The 16,196-nt window shown below is 38.2% G+C and overlaps 1 protein-coding gene across 7 annotated transcripts in view; it reads left to right on the top strand.

Moving 5' to 3' along the window:
* cc2d1b (coiled-coil and C2 domain containing 1B) overlaps nucleotides 1-16,196 on the top strand; it is a 91,822-nt gene that overhangs the window by 25,424 nt on the left and 50,202 nt on the right. For all 7 annotated transcript variants that reach the window (XM_063064356.1, XM_063064358.1, XM_063064355.1 and 4 more), the window contains exons 4-9: nucleotides 6,274-6,381; nucleotides 9,697-9,834; nucleotides 10,432-10,753; nucleotides 11,616-11,740; nucleotides 13,000-13,075; nucleotides 15,196-15,300. In XM_063064356.1, coding sequence (XP_062920426.1) covers nucleotides 6,274-6,381; nucleotides 9,697-9,834; nucleotides 10,432-10,753; nucleotides 11,616-11,740; nucleotides 13,000-13,075; nucleotides 15,196-15,300 — 874 coding nt within the window. The remainder of the gene's footprint in view (nucleotides 1-6,273; nucleotides 6,382-9,696; nucleotides 9,835-10,431; nucleotides 10,754-11,615; nucleotides 11,741-12,999; nucleotides 13,076-15,195; nucleotides 15,301-16,196) is intronic.

Genomic DNA, 16,196 nt, shown 5'->3' with positions numbered 1-16,196 from the left:
TCCAGTTTGTTTCATCATGCACTTCAACATTGGCTTCCCTGTGACCCAACTTCACCCATCAATCTTGTTCTTGTATTCATTAATATCTTTTGATTGATAAATATCTACAGTGCCTATAAAAAATATTCACCCCCGTTTGGAAGTTTTCATGTTTTATTGTTTTACAACATTGAATCACAGTGGATTTAATTTGGCTTTTTTTGACACTGATCAACAGAAAAAGATCATGTCAAAATGAAAACAGATCTCTACAAAGTGATCTATATTAATTAGAAATATAAAACACACAATAATTGAATGTTAAGTATTCACTCCCCTTTAGTATGACACCAAATCATCAATCGTGCAGCCAGTTGGTTTTAGAAGCCACATAATTAGTTAAATGGAGATTACCATGTGCATTTGAGGTGTTTCAATTGATTGTAGTAAAAATACATCTGTATTGGGAAGGTCCAACTGCTGGTTAGTTAGTATCCTGGCAAAAACTACACTACGAAGACAAAGGAACACTCCAAGCAACTCTGGGTAAAGGTTATTGCAAAGTACAAATTGGGATGGATACAAGAAAATTTCCAAGTCACTGAATATCCCTTGGAGTACAGTTAAGTCAATCATCAAGAAATTGAAAGAATATGGCACAGATGTAAATCTGTCTAGAGCAGGCCATCCTCAAAAACTGAGTGACGTGCAAGAAGGGGATGAGTGAGGGAGGTACCACGAGACCTATGACAACTCTGGAGGAATTACAAGCTTCAGTGGCTGAGATGAGAGAGACTGCACATACAACAACTGTTGCCCAGGTGCTTCGCCTGTTGCAGCTTTATCGGAGAGTGGCAAACGGAAAGCCACTGTTGGAAAAAAAACTCACATGAGATCTCAGCTACAGTTTGCCGGAAGGAATGTGGGAGACTCGGCTGGAAGAAGGATCTATGGTCTGATGAAACCGAAATTGAGCCTTTTGGCCATCAGACTAAATGCTATTTTGGTGTGAGCCAAGCACTGTACCTCATGAGAAAACACGCCATCCCTGCTGTGAAGCATGGTGGTGGCTGCATCATGCTGTGGGAATGCTTCACTGCAGCAGGCCCTGGAAGGCTTGTGAAGGCAGAGGGTAAAATGAATGGAGCATAATACAGGGAAATCCTGGAGAAAAAACTGATGCCTTGTGCAAGAGAACTGCGACTTGGGAGAAGATTTGTTTTCCAGAAGACAATGATCCTAGACATAAAACCAAAGCTACACAGGAATGGCGTAAAAACAACAAAGTTAATGTCCTGGAGTGGCCAAGTTGGAGTCCAGACCTCAATCCAATTGAGAATTTGTGACTGGACTTGAAAAGGGCTGTTCACTCACTAACCCCATGCAATCTGAGCAGTTTTGTGAAGAAGAGTGGGGAAAAAATTGCAGTGTCCGGGTATGCAAAGCTGATGGAGACCAATCCTCACAGACTCAAGGCTGTAGTTGCTGTGTCTACTAAATACTGACTTGAATGAGATGAGCACTTGTACAATCAATTATTTTGCGTTTTATATTTGTAATTAATTTAGATCACTTTATCGAGATCTGTTTTGACTTTGACACAAAGGAGTCTTTTTTTCTGTTGATCAGTGTCAAAAAAGCCATATTAAATCCACTGTGATTCAATGTTGTAAAACAATAAAACATGAAAACTTGCAGGGAAGGGGGAGGAATACTTTAATAGGCATTGCATATATCTCATATTCATTAAGGTGTATATTGCACCGTTACTTGTACATATCAATATAAGAACATAAGGCACACGGGCAGGATTAGGCCATTTGGTCCATTGAGTCTGCTCCACCATTTGATCATGGCTAATTTATTTCTTCATTTTCCTATCTTCTCGCCACAACTAAATTTCATTCCAATCACTGACAAAACCTACCCCTCTGCCTTTTTGCTTTCTCTTCTGTAGATATAACTTGCTACATTTAGTTCTAGCGCAGCTCTGTCTCAGTGACTGCTACAATACTACAACCTTATCCTGTGGAACCATACTTATGTATTACTTAAAATGTTTCTGTTACCTTGCACTAAAGCACATCTAAAATACTGTACAAATATTTCCTCAGGAAATCTGAACAAAACTAGAAAATGAAAGAAAAGTAGGATGGTTAAATTGGTAGAAAGAAGAAGTAGAAAGTTAATGTTTGGGTAATTAACTTTTATCAGATCTGCCAATGGTTACCACCTTAGTATAGAATATGCCTTTTGTTCTCTCTTTCCCTTTCCCAAATCAGCCAGTGGAGCTGACTCGATTGGCTGAATGGCTTAATTCTGCTCCCTCGTATGTTTTATTGTCTTATTTTAAAACTCGTACGTATCTATATTTTCCCATTTTGATCAAAGGTCATCTGCTTCATTGCTGCCAACCTCCTGAGGGTTTCAAATATTTTCTGGATTTCATTCTAAAGTGCTTGTAATGAATGAATTCAATTGTGTTGTTGTTTGAGTTATTCCTAAATAATTTGTATTATACATAAATGCCTGTTATTATTTAAATATACAACATTCATTTATTAAATGGTTTTTCTTCTTTCTTTTTAATCTTTTTATTGAATAAGTATACAAAAAGGTAAGCCATACAGGCACTAATACACTGTTAGAATATAATAAAATTACAGAAGATATTAATACAAAAAAAATACTACAAACAATGTAATTTAAACATAACATACCAAGGTAACATAATAGTATACTAATTTTTATATATATATCAATAGAGAAAAGGAAAAAAAAACACAAAAAAAACCCACCGTGCAACTAACTAAAAGCAAAGCAAAGCAATGGGCTAACTTGAAACCAAACAGAGTTAAAAAAACTTAAAATCACGTCCTCAATCCCGACCTCCATTAAAAACAGTTTAAAAAAAAACAAGAAGGGTATATATTACATTAAATGAAAATATTGAATAAAAGATCTCCAAGTCTGTTCAAATTTAAATGAGGAGTCATAAAGATTGCTTCTAACTTTCTCCAAATTCAAGCATAATATCGTCTGAGAAAACCAAAAAAAGGTAGTTGGAGCATTAAGCTCTTTCCAATGTTGTAAGATACATCTTTTCGCCATTAAAGTAAGAAATGCAATCATTCTACGGGCTGAAGGGGAGAGATTACTGGAAATTTTAGGTAGTCCAAAGATAGCAGTAATAGGGTGAGGAGAGATATCTATATTCAATACCTTGGAGATAATATTAAAAATGTCTCTCCAAAATGTTTCCAGAGTAGGGCAAGACCAAAACATATGAGTTAAAGAGGCTATCTGCCCTGGACATCTATCACAAAAAGGATTAATATGAGAATAAAAGCGCGCTAACTTATCTTTGGACATATGTGCTCTATGAACAACTTTAAATTGAATTAGGGAATGTTTAGCACAGATAGAGGAAGTATTGACTAATTGTAAAATCTGCCCCCAGTCATCCACGGAAATGATAAACCCCAATTCCTGTTCCCAATCTACCCTAATCTTATCAAATGGAGCTTTCCTAAGTTTCATAATAATATTATAAATCATAGCCGATGCACCTTTCTGACATGGATTAAGGTTAATTATAGTATCTAAAATGTATGTAGGAGGAAGCATTGGAAAGGAAGAAAGTATAGTACTTAGGAAATTTCTAACTTGTAGATATCTAAAAAAATGTATTCTTGATAACTTATATTTATTAGATAATTGTTCAAAAGACATAAGGGAACCATCTAAAAATAAATCCAAAAACCGTGAAATACCCTTAGTCTTCCAAATTTGAAAAGCACGATCCGTAAAAGAGGGAGGAAAAAATATGTTACCTAAAATAGGAATCGCTAACCCAAATTGATTAAGATCAAAAAATTTTCTGAATTGAAACCAAGTACGTAAGGTATATTTAACTATCGGGTTAGACACCTGTTTAAGGCGTTTCAAATCAAAAGAAAGAGAGGAACCTAAAATAGAAAATGGTTTTTCACTTACTGTAAATTCCAGTGTATAAGCCGACCCGGAGTATAAGCCGATCCCCCCCCCCCCCCATTTTTAAGGTTAAAAAAGTGACTTTTTCATGTTACCTTTGTATAAGCCGACCCCTTTTGTAGAGGTTTTTGATTTAACCAGAAAAGATCACAAGATCTCACATGCCAGTACTCAGCTTTGCTGGATCCGGAACCTGGAAATTTTGTGAACCAGTACCTGCTAAGAAAATAGGCCTACACATTGTTGAGCATTATAAGCGAATTCTTAATAAATAAATCAGGGAGGGAAGTTTTGGATTAGGTTCCCAATGGTAAAGAATCCTCTGAAATGTAACCCCCGTGAAACCATTTAGCACCCATCGTAATCTCGTTAAAACATAATGCGGGGTGGTGGGATCAGTACGTGTGCTCAGTATTGAGTTTGTGACCACCATGTACAAAAGATTAAAATGAATGCGATACGATGCTAGCTTCAAGCTGAAGGTTGTTGATTTTGCTAAAGGAATGAATGATTCTGCAGCTGCTAAGAAGTTTAGTGTAAATGTGACACAAGTGAGAGAGTGGAGAAAGGCAGAGGACACGCTGAGGGAAATGCCAAAGACGAAATGTGCAAACCACGGGAAAACATACCAGTGGCCAGGACGGGAAGAAAAAGTTTTAGAGTGGGCGAATCACCAGCGATTGTCTGGATACATTGTTATCAGAGAAATGATTTGAGTTCAAGCGTTGAAATGGACCGCAAAACACAGTGAGGTCAGTGAAAATTTCAAAGCTATGTGAAGTTGGTGCACCCAATTTATGAATAGACGTGATCTTGTGTTGAGACAAAAAGCAAAGATTGCTCAGAAGTTGCTGGGCAACCTTGAGAATAAGATTACGGCCTTCCAATTGTTTGTAATCAAGCATTGAAAGGCACGTTCTTACCCGCTCTCACTGATTGGTAACATGGACGAGACACCAATGTTCTTTGATTTTGCTGGCAACCGCACTGTCAATCAGAAGGGGGAGAAAACAGTCCTTGTCAAAACATCTGGACACGAGTAGCATCATTTTACTGTCGTGTTAACGTGTATGGCTGATGGGACCAAACTACCACCGATGGTGATTTTTAAGAGGAAAACATTACCAAAGAAAGAAAAATTCCCGCGGGGTGTAGTTGTTTACGTTCAAGAACACGGCTGGATGGACGAAGTGGGTTGCTTGAAGTGGGTTAAAGAGGGGTGGCGTTGACGTCCCGAGGGTTTCAGGAAGGAAAAGTTGCTACTTGTCTGGGACATGTGCAAAGCGCACTTGTCAGGTGAGACAAAAGCAGCACTGAAAGCTGAAAATACGGACATTGCATTCATCCCTGGTGGTTTGACATCTGTGTTTCTTTTGTGTAGATTTCATAAGCATTTGTATTTTCTTTTGTATTTGACTCAAAAACAGCCATTAAAGACGACTTATCTTCCGTGTATTCGTTTTTCCAAAGTTGGCACCCTCTGTATAAGCCAACCGCCTAATTTTCGGACCAAAATTTAGGGCCAAATTTTCGGCTTATACACTGGAATTTACGGTAATTTTCCTTTTGTAAATTTTGAACTTATTGTGTATTGGGATTATGAATTAATGCCTGAAGGCCTTTCAATGAAATGTGAAGTCATATTCAAGTGGAGTCATGAAGATTACACAATTGCAGTTATCCAGAATGAGTAATTGGATAGATTTGTAAACAGAAAACCCAGCTGATCATTTTTCTGTGACCCCACATCAACAAAATCTACCAGTTCTACACAGATATGCTAGCTCAACATCCTGTCATGATTTGCTTTAACCAGTAGATGATGTGGGAAGTGATTGGAATGAATTTAAGCATTGGTCATTGTGCCTAATTAATTTAATGATAATTAACTGTTTACATTATCCATTTGGTGTTTATTTTGGCAAACACCTTAAGCTATGGAATATAAAATAATTGTGTATTAAATGTGTTTATCTTAAAATGTATCAATGGTTGAAAGTTATGGGTTATCTTATTTTTTGCTGAATAACTTGAAACCAGAAAATAGTAACATTGTGTCTGGTAGTTTAACCTTAATATAACCACTGACAGATGCCTCTTTCACAGTTACATCCTTTAATTGCTTGTCCCCTTATTTCCACAAATCTAAACCTGCAGAGGACCTAGCAAACAAATGCCTCAGTATTAAACTGTATTCTGTGTTTATTAATTTGTTAATGGATTACATAATTGTAAACCAGGTAGTGTGCTAATTAAAAATATTTGCTCAAGTTACATAAAACATTTATTTTTCTAATTAAGGCAGAGTTAAAGGAAGTGGTCGGGGATGAGGAGGAAGAATCTTCAAATTCACCTTCTCCCACAGAGACGCCAGTATCGATAAGGCAGCAAATTGTATCTCAGCCTCAGGTGAATGACGTCTTTCTAGGTTAACAAGGAAAGATTATTCTTGTATATGGTGTAATACTGTCAGTTAAAACAAAACTTATTGCTACATAATGTGCTTTTATTTGCTGCACCTCGGTAGACTATATTAGTAATTTGACTTTACTAATTACACTCTTATTTGGAAAGTGCAGATAATCTTTAGAATGAGAAATGTCTTGTAAGATATTTATTGAGTTTTCTTAAAAGGACCACTGAAATTCAATTTAAGAAAAATGTGTAATTAACACAGTGGAGATTAACTGTAATGTATTGATGCATAAAATTGTCAGCAAGTTGGTAGCAGTGGAATAGCACCAAGAGCTAAACTATACTATTGTCAGCATCAGCTTTAGCAATTTGTAGATGAAGATGAGTTAGTTATGCTTTGCCTGATTCGCTTTCAGTTCATAGAATAACAAAGTAAAGCTTTTATGTCTTTTACGAGGTCTTTGCCTAGTTTTTAACTTTGCCTAATGTTCATTTTATATAGAAACATAAACATAGAAACATAGAAAATAGGTGCAGGAGTAGGCCATTCGGCCCCTCGAGCCTGCACCACCATTCAGTATGATCATGGCTGATCATCCAACTCAGAACCCTGTACCTGCCTTCTCTCCATACCCCCAATCCCTTTAGCCACAAGGGCCTTATCTAACTCCCTCTTAAATATAGCCAATGAACTGGCCTCAGCTGTTTCCTGTGGCAGAGAATTCCACAGATTCACCACTCTCTGTGTGAAGAAGTTTTTCCTCATCTCGGTCCTAAAAGGCTTTCCCTTTATCCGTAAACTGTGACCCCTCGTTCTGGACTTCCCCAACATCGGGAACAATCTTCCTCCAACTAGCCTGTCAAATCCCTTTAGAATTTTATACGTTTCAATAAGATCCCCCCTCAATCTTCTAAATTCCAGCAAGTAGAAGTCTAGTCGATCCAGTCTTTCATCATATGAAAGTCCTGCCATCCCAGGAATCAATCTGGTGAACCTTCTTTGTACTTCCTCTATGACAAGGATATCTTTCCTCAGATTAGGGGACCAAAGCTACACACAATACTCCAGGTGTGGTCTCACCAAGGCTTGTACAACTGCAGTAGAACCTTCCTGCTCCTGTACTCAAATCTTCTTGCTATGAATGCCAGCATACCATTCGCCTTTTTCACCGCCTGCCGTACCTGCATGCCCACTTTCAATGACTGGTGTACAATGACACCAGGTCTTGTTGCACCTCCCCTTATCCTAATCAGCCACCGTTCAGATAATAATCTGTTTTTCTGTTCTTGCCACCAAAGTGGATAACCTCACATTGATCCACATTAAATTGCATCTGCCATGAATTTGCCTGCTTACCTAACTTATCCAAGTCACCCTGCATCCCCTTAGCATCCTCCTCATAGCTAACTCTGCCACCCAGCTTCGTGTCATCCGCAAACTTGGAGATGCTGCATTTAATTCCCTCGTCTAAGTCATTAATATATATTGTAAACAACTGGGGTCCCAGCACTGAGCCTTGCGGTACCCCACTAGTCACTGCCTGATATTGGTTACATTAAGTCTTATAACTTCCCTGAAATATAACATAAGACCATAAGACATAGGAGCAGAATTAGGCCATTCAGCCCATTGTGTCTGCTCTGCCATTCCATCACGGCTAATCCTAGATCCCACTCAACCACATACACCTGCCTTCTCACCATACCCCTTGATGCCCTGAACATACTAAGAACAACTCTGGGTGAAATTATTGAGAAAATGCCCAAATAGAGTTGTGGCATCCATCATAAATGTGGTTATAAAAATTGATCCGGTAGGACATGGTGTATTGGCTGTTGTTGCATGAATGAAATCACTGGAGAGAAAGTTACTGATAGATACAAAGCAGCTTCTTTATTCGACAAAACCACATCATACGGACGGAGACGCTTTCGGTGGAAAAGTCTGCTGCCCAACGTGGGACTCGATATTTATTTGCTAAACACAAAGGACAATTCCACATTTACAAAGTATATAGACAATGCTTTCTTTTGAAACTACATACAAACTTCACACCTTCTGGTTCACATCCATCTCACAGGCGCCAGCAGTGTCTGGACTGGGCTTTTACGAATTCATTGTTACAAACTAAATCCACAATACATTATCAAGGAACAGAAGACTGGTGGCCAAAGCCATTTGCTAAATGTAAATGACCTAAACCCAAAAATCACTCTAACATTGGCATACTGGATAAATTTACTCATAAAGTGGCAAGTCATTCAAAGTGTTTGAATTCCACAATTTATTCTAATATTATCAGCACCTGAGATTTACTAATTTCGTGAAATCATAGAACAATTTTTTAAAAATTGTTGAGAGATTTAGGCCTTGCATTTGTTTCCAAAGTTTGTCACAAAAGCAAGTAGTGATGATTTTATCTTACATTTATATTGTGATGGAGTACATCACAAAGCCATATACAAGAACTAAAGATGAATTGCTTACTAATAGAGTGTGTTCATTGACCTGCACACTGGGGCACATTTATTGGAAAATAGAATCCAAAATGTTGAAGGTCCTATTTACACTCAACCCCCTGTTGGGAAATGAGGGAGGGCAAGTTACCAGAATGTCAGATCAATTTGGTACCAGTAACCATATTCTCCTAGTTTTAAAGTATGAAAAAACACAGGACCAGTCCCCAAGATGAAGTCTTAAAACAGGGAAAGGGTAACTTTGATGCAATTAGATGGGAACTTGCAGAGGTGGATTATGAGAGGCTGTTGCAGGTAAAGGGGCTGTCTAGCATTTGCGAGGTTTTTAAAAGTGATTTAGAGAGAGAATTTAGGATCAGCAAGTTCCAGATAGAGTGAAAGGCAAGGCTGGCAAGCAGAGGGAACCCTGGTTCACAAGGGATATTGACAGTCTGATCAAGAAAAACGAAGCATTTGTCAGGTGAAGGTAGGTGGGATTGTGGTGCTTAAGGGATGAGGAGTACATTTAATAGGAAAGTAGGAGGGCTAAAAGAGGGCATGATTTGGCAGATAAGATAAAGGAGATTCTATAAGTATATTAAGAGTGTAGAACATTTTGCCACTTGGAGTTATTGAAGTATACAGTCCTGATATGAATAAAGGAAGGAATGTGTCAATCATGGGGGACAAGGGAATAGAGCTTCTGGTAACTGCTGAGAAAAAGTAATTGAGGTCCATGAAAGCTTAAGGATGATAACTTACCAGCATTTAGAACAAGTGCCTTACTGTGGTGTGCATTATATGTTCAAGCATGTGATCAGAAAAATATATCCTATTTTTCCCCTCCCCAAGTCGAGCACAGTTTCTATGAATGCGCCTGGTTTGCAAGGTACGCTGGAAGAACGAATTCGGATGTATGGGGTTGCAGTTGCTAACGCAAAGCAAGCTGGGGAAACCTCCAAAATGAGAAGATATGAACGAGGACTAAAGGTATAATTTATTAGTTATTTATGTTCCAACCTCCGTGTAAATTTTGGGCAGTTCAGATTTTTCTGTCGATTGCATTGGAGATGCTTCAGTGTCAATTGATGGGAACAGCGTTTTCATAACGCAGCCAAAGTGTGAAGTCTATTTCTGTCAAACCTTGTCTTAAAGAAAGATTTAGCCCTGAGGCTCCATTTAGCAAATTAGCAATTCAGAGAAGTTGAATTAAAATTCTCATTAGGGCTGTATTTTTGGTTGGATTTAATGTTGCTTTAGCATAGCTGAATGTTGTGCACTCATATTTTAACTTCGAAATTTTTTTTGCAATTTCTCTTTAACTGTGTGTACTTACATAGCAAAAATGAAGAACTTTTGGTTTAACGTACAAGTTCATTTTGGATTTCCTTTTCATAATCTACTCAACAAGCTGCTTATTATGTGAAGTGTGGGTTCTTAAAAGAATATGGAGATGATATTCTCACTGAAATAGTTGGATTTTTTTTTGGAAAACCTTGAGAAGAATTTATTAGAAATCTTGTGAATTTTAAGGTTTATTTAAATATAGTATATACAGTCTTTAACTGATTCCTTTTTTTTTAACAGACTCTACAGACAATGCTGGTTTCTGCAAAGAAAGGTAAAAAAATAGATGAAGCAGAAATTCCTCCCCCGGTGCCCACTGGTAAAAGCAGTGCTCCAGTCCTCCAACCCGATGGCTTAACTGCGGGAAGTTCAGAAGCTGAAAATGTAGAGGGTGGAAAAGCTGAAATTCCTGATGAAACAGCAGCACCAGCAAAATCTATTAAGACTGTGTTACCTGTGATGCCTTCCATGCCTGAATCTCAAAATGTTCTTGAAGAGCATGCACCGACCACTCACTCAGAGATCAGTGATGTGCCCATTGCAGCAGTTAATGACGGTACAGGTACTGTATCAAAAGAAACTGCTCTTATTCTGCCATTTCAGTTGTAATAGGTCGGGTCTTGCAAACAGATTTGTAAAGCCAGCTCTGTCAGTTCACTGAGCCACTAGGTTCTCAAGGAGTCTAGTGGCCAAACCCACTCACCAAGTTCCAAGCATAGTACCAAGGAATTGCTCTTGAACCCTGCAACAGGCTAAATTGATTAGGAAGCAAATGACAAGGTAGGTTGCATTTTAAAGTACTTATTTTTAATATGTTTTTGAGGCATTGTTGGTTAACTTCAATCATTTAATTTTTTTAAATAATTGAATTATTTTCTTCCATTTTAATTCTTATTAAATAACTCTGCATGTCAGCTTTTGCACCTGGTGATGTCTTAGGCCCCACTATGCCAGTTGTCAGTCTCTTCAGGCCACATATCTCTGAAACACAGGACTGCTGGTAAAAGTGGCGCTCGACATCCTATAGAGGTTAAGTGTAGTCATGGAAACCGTAGGCAGTGATTCCAAATGCAACAAGATTAGGCCAAACACAATGATATTCACACCCTAACTGCTCATGAATTAGGTGATGTCCACAATGAGGAAATTATATATAATCTGTGAAAGACTGAACACTCTGAACTTCTCTAGTTAAAATTATTGTTCTGTTCCTCTTTGATAAATATATTTTGACTGATTGAAAGATAGTACTGCTGAAATAAATATACCAGGTTTGTAAAATACAAATCAGTCTTGTAGTCAATTTTGGATTAAGCTCTGAACCAAATTAGGAAATCTCTGAAGGTAGTCGTCTGAAACTGGTCCTGTTGCAGATCAATTATACTATGATTTTTAAAGTCAGTATTTTTTTTAACATTTTGCAGGGTCGGATGATTCAAAAACAAAAGAGCTGTTAATTGGAAGACAGAAGGAATATAAATTGGCTGCACTGAGAGCAAAGCAACAAGGAGACATCACAACAGCTCTGGAATATGTGAAAACCTGCAAAGTAAAAGATTTGTATTTTTTTGGTGAATCCTGTAAAATGCAATGTAACAGCATTTAATGTTTAATTTATGCTTATATATGACCAATATAGAAGCAATTCCTGAAGTTCTATTCAGCAGAGACTATTTTAATGGTAGTGGTGTGTTTGCTTTTAGGCAAAATTAATTAGATACTCTTGAAGTTGCACACTTATCCGACAAATGAAATCAGCTGTGAAGTACTAAAAACTAAGCAGAATTAATGTAAAATATACTTGAATAATAAAAAGGATCAATCTAGCAAAAGCTACCATTACCAACGTGAAATTGTCTGAAATTTAGGCACTTGTTCCTCTGTTTCAAACTGGTGATATTCTATTTTCTGAAGATTTATGAACTAGCAATTGGCAGTTAAACTCTAACTTGACCTTCTGTGTACTTCACAATGATTTGATTCTTTAGTTTTGAAGGAAAGTGCTCTACCACTGCAGTTTTGAAGTTGCCAAATCTCAAAAACAGTGTAAAGCAGACGAGCCAGTTAAATATTTACTTTTAATCCTACTACACGTACTTTTGACATGCAGAGGTTTTGCTGTGACAGTTCCAAAATCTTCATATAATAAAGAAGGGAATAGTTAATATATCATGTAATCCCTAATGGGTGGCAGGGTGGAGCTACGTCTCTACCAAACGAGGTGTAAGGTGCTCCTTCCCTTCACTAGCCCACAGGTTACCCTTGGGTAAGGTGTAGTGCCTGCTTTACCACCCCCCCCACAATGGCAAGCTACTTCTGCAGAAAAAAATTGATCGCCTTTGTCGAACAGTATGGCACGTAATGATGATGATGAATCCCCGACATTAAAAGATATTGTTATTAAGAATGTTAAACTGTCTGTCTCATTGGATGTCTGACATTGACCCTTCTGTTTGAAAGCATGTTGTTTATGCAAGTCACCTTGCATGAGAAGAATTGAGCAATGCTGACTTTCTGTGCAGTCCAAATTTCCACCCGCTTTATCTGCCTTTTGTCGACTTGGTGGAAATAAGAAATGTTTTTACTTATGTTGTGGATTTAATCCTAGTGGTGTCTTCAATTTTAAGATTTCAGGGCATATAATTTCCAAAGATTTATTTTAATCTGGGTTTCTTTGTAATGTAATTATTTGCTTTTAGCTTCATTTACAGATGCAATAATTTTGGACTATTTACAACAGTACACTGTTTTTAAACATAGACTAGACAGATTTGAATGTGTAAATTGTTATTTTGTTATTTTTTTTAGAGGCTTGATATTGCGATAAAGGCTTTGCACAATGGGGAACCAGTGGATCTAAGTAATTTGCCATCATCATTAACAGGTGTAAATATATATCTGTTTTCAAAATTTATCTGCCTTTTATAGTTGTAAAAGTTATGTTGACAGTTTGTAACAGTTTGTAAACAGTTTGTAGCAGTTTGTAAACAACTGGATATGTCTGCTTTATTGTTGAATGCATTTGCATGCACAAAGGAGTGACCATTGTGTTCCTGCACTGATTACTGAGACAAAGCTAATCTCAGGTAGTCATTTGTGATATTCGTTATCAAATACTGGCCTCTTCACAGGACTCTTCAGATGACCCTGCTGAGACAATTGAGATTGAGTACAATTTAAGAGGAGATGGGCAACGGCCTTTCATTGAGATACCAAATAGATGTTTTCAGGTCCGTCATGAAAATGGTACTCCTACCACGTTGACTACTGCGGCAGAGAAAACAAGAAATTTCCAGACTGTATAGACGTAGTATATGTAAATGCAATTTCCTGATTGGAAATAGTACTGAGTACTTGAAATACCTTTTCCAACAAATCATAATAAATAGATTAGAAACATAGAAACATAAAAAAGCTACAGTACAATACAGGCCCCTCAGCCCACAAAGCTGTGCTGAACATGTCCTTACCTTAGAACTGCCTAGGCTTTACTCATAGCCCTCTATTTTTCTAAGCACCATGTAGCCATCCAGGAGTCTCTTAAAAAACCCTATCATTTCCGCCTCCACCACTGCCACCGGCAGCCCATTCCACACACTCACCACTCTCTGCGTAAAAAACTTACCCCTGACATCTCCTCTGTATCTACTTCCAAGCACCTTAAAACTATGCCCTCTTGTGCTAGCCATTCAGCCCTGGGAAAAAGTCTCTGACTCTCCACATGATCAATGCCTCTCATTATCTTGTACACCTCTATCAGGTCACCTCTCATTCTCTGTCGCTCCAAGGAGAAAAGGCCAAGTTCACTCAACCTATTCTCATAAGGCATGCTCCCCAATCCAGGCAACATCCTTGTAAATCTCCTCTGCGTCCTTCTATGGTTTCTACATCCTTCCTGTAGTGAGGCAACCAAAATTGAGCACAGTACTCCAAGTGGGGTCTGACCAGGGTCCTGTATAGCTGCAACATTACCTCTCGGCTCTTAAACTAAATCCCATGATTGAGGAAGGCCAACGCACCGTATGCCTTCTTAACCACAGAGTCAACCTGCGTAGCAGCTTTGAGTGCCCTATGGACTCGGACCCCAAGATCCCTCTGATCCTCCACACTGCCAAGATTCTTACCATTAATGCTATAATCTGCCATCGTATTTGACCTACCAAAATGAACCACCTCACACTTATCTGGGTTGAACTCCATCTGCCACTTCTCAGCCCAGTTTTGCATCCTATCAATATCCCACTGTAACTTCTGACAGCCTTCCACACTATCCACAACATCCCCAACCTTTGTGTCATCAGCAAATTTACTAACCCATCCCTCCACTTCCTCATCCAGGTCATTTATAAAAATCATGAAGGGGTCGCAGAACAGATCCCTGAGGCACACCAGTGGTCACTGACCTCCATGCAGAATATGACCTGTCTACAACCACTCTTTGCCTTCTGTGGGCAAGCCAGTTCTGGATCCACAAAGCATTGTCCCCTTGGATCCCATGCCTCTTTACTTTCTCAATAAGCCTTGCATGGGGTACCTTATCAAGTGCCTTGCTGAAATCCATATATACTACATCTACTGCTCTACCTTCATCAATATGTTTAGTCACATCCTCAAAAAATACAATCAGGCTCATAAGGCACGACCTGCACTTGACAAAGCCATGCTGAGTATTCCTAATCATATTATTCCTATGCAAATGTTCATAAATCCTGCCTCTCAGGATCTTCTCCATCTAACTAAAGCAAATCATTATGAAGTAAGTAGAAAGCTATATTCTTCACACAAACCAATTTTGAATTCTCACACAGCAGAATCAGGCTCCTGACTGACTTTTAATTTAGAAATGCTTGTTGCATCCTTGCAGCAGATTAGTTATTCAACCTGTCAGTTTAAGTATTTCTTGTGCTTTTAATATATTGAATAGAAAAACCTTGAAATATCATAAAGTGATTTACTAACTTTATTATGGTTTTATGTATTAAAGTTATTCAAATATTTTGATAGATACCTCAACCCAAGACAAATCAGCAAGTCCTTCGAGAACAGTAACTCTTCCTGATCAGCAAGAAGGTGGTCCTAAAACAGAACCTCAGGGAAACACAGAGTCAGGTAGGATAGGTTAGGTATGCTTCGTAAATGTTCTGCACTGGTATTTCTGAAATTTAATTTTATTATATAAATAAGAAAAATGGCATTTTGTAAAAATAATTATAAATTAAATTAAAAAATAAAATACCATAGATCAGTGCTGAAAGTTTGAAACTATGAGGCATGATTTGTAATTCAGTTTCTTAAGGATTTAGTGGAAGTCACAGTAAGCCAAACTGATGGCTCTGGACCTGTATTCACTAGAATTCAGAAGAGTGAGGGGTGACCTAACTGAAACCTATCTAATGGTGAAAGGCCTTGGATGTGGAGAGAATGTTTCCTATGCTGGGAGGGTTTGAGACCAGAGGACACAGCCTCAGAATAGAGGGGCATCATTTTAGAATGGAGATGAGGAGGAATTTCTTTAGCCAGAAAGTGATGAATCTGTGGAATTCATTGCCACAGGCCATGTCTTTATGTATACTTAGGGCAGAGATTGCTAGATTATTGATTAGTCAGGGAATGAAGTGATAAGGGGGGAAGGCAGGAGATTGGGGCTGAGAGGAAAATTGAATCAGCTGTGATGAAATGGCTGAGCAAACTCAGTGGGCCAAATGACCTAATTCTGCTTCTATATCTTATTGTCTTATGATCTAAATTAGGAGGTACAGTTGGCACTAAGTAGAATGTAGAACATTACAGCAAGTCATTCGACCCACAAGGTTGTGCTGTCCTGGTAACCTACTCCTAGATCAATGTACCACATCCCTACTACGTGAACCCCTGTTTTTCTATCATTCATATGCCTATCTAAGAATTTCTTAAATGCCCCTAATGTATCTGCCTTAAAATTACACGCCCCTCACATTAGCCATTTCCAGCTGAGGAAGAGGTGCATGGCTATCCACTCTATCTAA

This window comes from Mobula hypostoma, chromosome 12 (genome assembly GCF_963921235.1).
Source record: "Mobula hypostoma chromosome 12, sMobHyp1.1, whole genome shotgun sequence".
In the NCBI taxonomy this organism is placed as follows: Eukaryota; Metazoa; Chordata; class Chondrichthyes; order Myliobatiformes; family Myliobatidae; genus Mobula; species Mobula hypostoma.
Note: the sequence above shows the minus strand (reverse complement) of the source record. Positions and strands in the feature narration are given on the sequence as shown.